Source organism: Emydura macquarii, unplaced genomic scaffold (assembly GCF_026122565.2).
Source record: "Emydura macquarii macquarii isolate MOO-44397 ecotype Brisbane River unplaced genomic scaffold, CSIRO-AGI_Emac_v2 contig_1386, whole genome shotgun sequence".
Classification (NCBI taxonomy): domain Eukaryota; kingdom Metazoa; phylum Chordata; order Testudines; family Chelidae; genus Emydura; species Emydura macquarii.
This window is the reverse complement of record NW_027131523.1, coordinates 2,259,011-2,265,151: the sequence shown is the minus strand read 5'-3', so window position 1 is coordinate 2,265,151 and position 6,141 is coordinate 2,259,011. Positions and strand designations below refer to the sequence as shown.

General features: G+C 67.4%; 1 protein-coding gene across 2 annotated transcripts; it reads left to right on the top strand.

The window, feature by feature from the left end:
* Positions 1–1,774: 1,774 nt before the first annotated feature.
* Positions 1,775–5,187, top strand: PIM2 (Pim-2 proto-oncogene, serine/threonine kinase). 2 transcript variants are annotated; one of them, XM_067552380.1, is made up of 6 exons: positions 1,775–1,833; positions 2,343–2,458; positions 2,546–2,596; positions 3,160–3,532; positions 3,781–3,957; positions 4,510–5,187. In XM_067552380.1, the coding sequence occupies exons 1-6, from the start codon at positions 1,794–1,796 to the stop codon at positions 4,677–4,679; spliced, it is 927 nt and encodes a 308-aa protein (XP_067408481.1). In that variant the 5' UTR covers positions 1,775–1,793; the 3' UTR covers positions 4,680–5,187. The 2 variants fall into 2 exon arrangements, with proteins under 2 accessions (XP_067408481.1, XP_067408480.1); XM_067552379.1 differs by having other exon boundaries at positions 2,343–2,596.
* The last annotated feature ends 954 nt before the right edge of the window (positions 5,188–6,141 follow it).

Here is a 6,141-nt window from a genome sequence, read left to right as displayed (position 1 = left end):
CCCCCCCCCCCCCCAAGAGCTTCCAATTTAAAGAAATTGAATTGATTGTTTTCCATTTTGCAGTTGATTTTCTTCATGGGGGCTGGGAGCCAGGACTCCTGGGTTCTCTCCTGGCGTGGGGCGTGGGGTCCAGTGGTTAGAATGGGAGTGGGGGGGCTGGGAGCCAGGACTCCTGGGTTCTCATCTAGCTTGGGGGGTGGGGCGTGGGGTCCAGTGAGGTTAGAATGGGGGTGGGGGGGCTGGGAGCCAGGACTCCTGGGTTCTCATCTAGCTTGGGGCGTGGGGTCCAGTGAGGTTAGAATGGGGGTGGGGGGGCTGGGAGCCAGGACTCCTGGGTTCTCATCTAGCTTGGGGGGTGGGGCGTGGGGTCCAGTGAGGTTAGAATGGGGGTGGGGGGGCTGGGAGCCAGGACTCCTGGGTTCTCATCTAGCTTGGGGGGTGGGGCGTGGGGTCCAGTGAGGTTAGAATGGGGGTGGGGGGGCTGGGAGCCAGGACTCCTGGGTTCTCATCTAGCTTGGGGGGTGGGGCGTGGGGTCCAGTGAGGTTAGAATGGGGGTGGGGGGGCTGGGAGCCAGGACTCCTGGGTTCTCACCTAGCTTGGGGGGTGGGGCGTGGGGTCCAGTGAGGTTAGAATGGGGGTGGGGGGCTGGGAGCCAGGACTCCTGGGTTCTCTCCTGGCTTGGGGGGTGGGGGGAAGCTGCCCTCAGTGCTAGTCAAAGGTGCTGAAGGGGGCTGTGAGCTCCCCCCATGACGGACCCGTCACCACCCCCCGTCTCCCACTGTCCTGGTACCATGACAAGCGCTGACCCTTGGGGGTGCGATGGTTTTGGTAGGACCTACGCAAACGCTGTGAAGTACTCAGGGTGGGGGGTTGGTACCGTTCCTGCCCCCAGCCCCGGGGACAGCCCAGGACATGGGGGGGAGGGGAGAGCTCAGCCGGGGGGTCTCCAGCGCGGAGCTGCATGTCGCCCTAGGGCAGCCGGGCCCTGGGGGAGCCTCCAGCGGCCTGTCTCTCCTGCCCTCCCCGGAGTCCTGGCTCCCAGCCCCCCACGTAGAGAGAGGCAGGAATTAGCCACCCCCATGGAATGGGGTGCCGGGGCTGGGCTAGCCGGGGCTGCGGCTGGGAGCTGTGGGTCGAGGGTGAGGGGCGGGACGGAGCGGCCCGGGCTACCCAGTGGCAGGGAGTTCCGCGGGCTCCAGCGCTGCCACGTGCTGCGGGGCGCTCGCTGCCTTCCAACGGGGGCGCGGGGCAGGGGCCCGGCTCGGGACCCCCAAAACGGGCGCGGAGGGGGTGGCTCCCTGCGGGCCGGACACGGACGGCTCCTTTCGACGGCCGGCAGGACCCACACGGAGCCCGGACGCCTGGGCTCTCACCCCGCTCGGGCAGGAGTCGGGTCTAGTGGTTAGAGCGGCGGGGGGGGGGGGCTGGGAGCCCGGACACCTGGGTTCTCTCCCCGGCTCTGGGAGGGGACGGGGCAGGACGCCTGGGTTCTCCCCCTGCTCTGCGGGGCTGGGTTCCCGGACGCCTGGGTTCTTTGCTTGGCCCAGCGGTTTCGGAAGCGAGGCCGGTTCGCAGCAAACGCCCCCCCTCCCGCCCCCCGCGGATTCCAGGAAAAGCCCCTCAGCGCCCCCCCCACTCCCTCGGTGGCTCATTTGCATACGCCGGCCCCTTCGCGGGGCTCCGCGGGGGCGGGGCTATGCAAACGAGGCCGCCGCTGGTTGGCTGGCGGCTGGATGGTAGCGGGCGAGCCGGGCGGCGGGGCGGGAGTCGGGTCCTGGCTCGGCGCGGGAGGATGTTGCCCAAAGCCATCGAGGGGCGCCGCTGCCCCCCAGGTGAGAACCCCCCCCCGCCGGTCTCTGCCCCCCGGCCCTGCCCCTCCTCCCTTCGCTGGGGGGTTCCCTGGCCCCCCCTTATCCTCGCCCCATTTCTCTGTGTCCCCTGATGAGCCCGGGGTCCCCCCCTCCAGCCCCCCCAGACCCCTGCCCCCCTCCCACTGCAGTTCCCCAGGGGGAAGTCCTCGGGGCTCGGAGCCGGGTCGCCTGGGTTCTGTGCCCGGCTCTGGGAGGGGAGGGCAGTGGGGTCTAGTGGTTAGAGCCGGGTCGCCTGGGTTCTGTGCCCGGATCTGGGAGGGGAGGGCAGTGGGGTCTAGTGGGTAGAGCCGGGGGCTGGGTTCTCTGCCCGGATCTGGGAGGGGAGGGCAGTGGGGTCTAGTAGTTAGAGCGGGGGGGCTGGGTTCTCTGCCCGGCTCTGGGAGGGGAGGGCAGTGGGGTCTAGTGGGTAGAGCCGGGACGCCTGGGTTCTCTTCTCCACAGCGGTGACACTCTCTCCCCCCCCGTCCTAGGGAAAGACAAAAAGGACAAAAACTCCTTCGAAGCCGGCTACCAGCTGGGCCAGCTGCTGGGGAAAGGCGGCTTCGGGACCGTCTACGCCGGGCACCGGCTCGCTGACGGGCTGCAGGTGAGGGCAGCGGCCGGCTCCGGGAGGTGGGGATGGGGCACGGGGGCCCGGGCCCAGCAGCTGATCTCCGTCTCCGTCTCTCTGCAGGTCGCCATCAAACACATCGCGAGGCACAGAGTGGCCCGGTGGGCGAGGCTGGTAGGTCTCTGGGGTAGCAGGGCAGAGGCGGGGGGAGTATTTAGTTTGTGGGCACCTCTCGTTAGCTCAGGGTGATCGCTCCAGTTAATTGCTTCCCATTTGGAAAGTGCCTGCTCATGACACCCGCCAGGGCGCCCCATGGCAGGCCTGGGATGGTTAATTAATGAGGGGCCAGTCGCGCCCCATCCTCCCTAGGGTCCTCAAAAGCTGTTGAGATCGTGGGGTCAAGGGTTTATGCAAATTAACCCAGCCTCCTCCTTTCCGATTGGATCAAAAAAAAAGGAGGCAGGTCTATGGATTGAAGGTGGTTTACCATGGTAATAACTGCCTCTGCTGAGCCCCCTGCCCAGCCCCTGCCCCACGGTGCCCCCCAGCGCCTGGCCCTGACAGCCAGGGGAGAGCGCCCCCTGCCCAGCCCCTGCCCAGCCCCTGCCCCACAGCGCCCCCCCAGCGCTGGCCCTGACAGCCAGGGGAGGTATGGATTATACTGAGACGCCTGGGTTCTCTCCCTGGCTCTGCAGCATAACCCCCAATCTCGGTCTCCCCCCACCCTCTCCCCACAGCCTGACGGCACCCGCGTGCCCCAGGAGGTGATGCTGATGAAGCGGGTCTGCTCCGGGGCCGGGCATCGGGGCGTGATCCGCCTCCTGGACTGGTACGAGACGCCCGAGGGCTTCCTCCTGGTCCTGGAGCGGCCCGAGCCCTGCCAGGATCTCTTCGACTACGTGACGGAGCGGGGCCCGCTGGCCGAGGGCCAGTGCCGGCACTTCTTCCGCCAGGTGGTGGAGGCCGTGGGGCACTGCCACGCTCGGGGGGTGGCGCACCGGGACGTCAAGGACGAGAACATCCTGGTGGAGCTGCGCACCGGCCGCCTGACGCTCATCGACTTCGGCTCCGGGGCACTGCTGCACGGCTCCGTCTACACCGACTTCGACGGTGAGGGGCCCGGGCGCCTGGGTTCTCTCCCCAGCTCTGAGAAAGGAGTGGGGGCTAGTGGTTAGTGCAGGGGGGGCCTGGGAGCCCGGACACCTGGGTTCTCTCCCCAGTTTGGGGAGGGGGGGTGGGTGGGAGCTAGTGGGCAGAGGGTGAGGGAGGGAGCCGGGAGCCAGGACGCCTGGGTTCTCCTCCTTGCTCTGGGAGGCAGCCTGGCTCACTCCTGCCCCCTTCCTCCCCCCCGCCCGCAGGCACCCGTGTCTACAGCCCACCGGAGTGGGTGGGCTTCCAGCAGTACCACGCGCTGCCGGCCGCCGTCTGGTCCCTGGGCATCCTGCTGTACGACATGGCCTGCGGCGACGTCCCCTTCCAGCGGGACGACGAGATCCTGGCCACGCAGCTCCGCTACCCGGAGCCCCTGTCCGACGGTGAGCACCCCCGCTGGCCCCTGGGGCACTGCGCCTGCCATGCACCCAGCTCTGCGCCCCCTGCGCCCCCCAAGCACCCAGCTCTGCACCCCCTTGGGCGCTGCGCCCCCCCCATGCACCCAGCTCTGCACCCCCTGCGCCCCCCCATGCACCCAGCTCTGCACCCCCTTGGGCGCTGCGCCCCCCCCATTCACCCAGCTCTGAACCCCTGGGGCGCTGCGCCCCCCATGCTGAGCACTGCCCCACCTGCTGGCGCCGTGCGGTACTGCGCCCCCCATGCTGAGCACTGCCCCACCTGCTGGCGCCGTGCGGTACTGCACCCCCATGCTGAGCACTGCCCCACCTGCTGGCGCCGTGCGGTACTGCACCCCTCGTGGCGGCATCTCCTTTCATTCTTTCACTCACCCCCTTTTTTTATTTCTCCTGATGTCCCAAATGATCAGCTGGGCGGGAGGGGAGCATTGTTGGGAGGGGAGTGGGGTCCAGGGGTGGGGTGGAAGCTCGGACTCCTGGGTTCTCTCTAACCCCCTTGCCCATTCTTCCCGCCCCCAGGCTGCCAGGACGTGATCCGATGGTGCCTTTCCCCAGAGCCCGCAGAGCGACCCAGCCTGGAACAGCTTCTCCTGCACCCTTGGCTGCAGCCGGATCCCCTGTACCAACCGGAGGAGGCCCCGCAGACCCCAGCGCCGCCTAGGGGCTCCACTGGCAACAGCAGCTGCTGAAGGACTTGGAGTTACCCCACCCCTCCCTGCCGGGATGGGGACCACCCCCATGGGGCCACTTCAGCCTCAGGCAACTGGCCCTGTTGCCAGCTGAGATCAGAGTTGACCTGGTTTTACAGGTGTTCAGCGCCAGGGATAGAACCCGGGAGTCCTGGCTCCCAGTCGTCCCCCTCCCCGTTTTCTCCCTTCTCTGCGAGAGGTTTTGATGCTGGCCCCGCTTGAGGATCAGCCGGGTCTCTGTTTGTGTAAATACTTGTGTATTGCCATGAGCTAGGCTCCCTGCAGTATCAGCCCAGGAGGTTGGGGGGCGCTAGCCCCCCATTTCCAGCCCTCCCATGCTCCCCCAAGGTGCGGCGTGCTGGGCTGAGACTAGGGTACCTTTACACACGCTGCTTAATGGGCCCCAATACAGGGGATCCCAACGCCAGCGTGAGCCTCAGACCAATTCTGTACAGGATTGAAGGGGGGGGGGGGAAAGCTATTTAATAAAAAGGTTTTATCTTTACACACGAAATCCTCGTAGACTCTGTGATTTCTCTCATTATGGTGGGAACCCAGGAGTCCTGGCTGCCAGCTCTGCCCCAGCTCTAACCACTAGACCCGACTCCCTTCCCAGAGCCCGGGAGAGAACCCAGGAGTCCTGCCTCCCAGCCCCAGGGGTGACCACCTTCCCGGATCCGGCAGTGACACACTCAGACACCTACCAGGTGTTGCCTACACCAGCCCTGTATTTACCTGCCCGCCCACACACACACCTGCTGTTGTGCTGTGACGACAACCACACCCCAACACCTGCCGGCCTTTCATGTCCCCGCCCCAGCCAGACCCTTCCCACACCCTGCTGGGGCTTCCACGCTCAGGGGGACGGGGAATGGGACTCGTGGCCTTTCCTGTCTGGGGGGGGGGGGTCTGGCTGCCTCCTGGCCCTAGGGCAGGGGTGAGGGGCTGGCTGTGGGGGGCGGGGGATGGGCCGTTCCCTCTCTGGTCCGTGTGGAAAGCCGCTTTCAGCACCTTGGGGTGGCCAGGGCCCAGGCACCGTCCAGGGGCTCCCCTGAAATGCAGGAAGCCGGAGCCCAGCTGGGCCGAGGGGCTGCTGATGGGCGCGGGGGGTCATGGGGAAGAGTTTGCTGCCACAGGACCCTGCCGCCACCTGGAGCCAGGGAGAGAACCCAGGAGTCCGGGCTTCCAGCCCCTCCCCCCCCTGCTCTAACCACTAGACCCTGCTGCCTCCTGGAGCCAGGGAGAGAACCCAGGAGTCCGGGCTCCCAGCCCCTCCCCCCCTGCTCTAACCACTAGACCCTGCTGCCTCCTGGAGCCAGGGAGAGAACCCAGGAGTCCGGGCTCCCAGCCCCTCCCCCCGCTGCTGTGACCGCTAGACCCAACCCCCCTCCCTGCACGTCGCTGCTAGCCACGCCCACACGCTACGGTCCCGTCCTCCCAGCGGGCTCCGCTCTAGCCTGAC

Bases quoted from the DNA above. Each gene is read 5' to 3' on its own strand.
- PIM2 (XM_067552379.1), top strand. From the start codon at position 1,794: ATGTTGCCCAAAGCCATCGAGGGGCGCCGCTGCCCCCCAG. The intron at 2,597-3,159 runs GTAGGTCTCTGG...CTCTCCCCACAG, and splicing joins TGGCCCGGTGGGCGAGGCTG to CCTGACGGCACCCGCGTGCC. The intron at 3,533-3,780 runs GTGAGGGGCCCG...CCCCGCCCGCAG, and splicing joins CGTCTACACCGACTTCGACG to GCACCCGTGTCTACAGCCCA.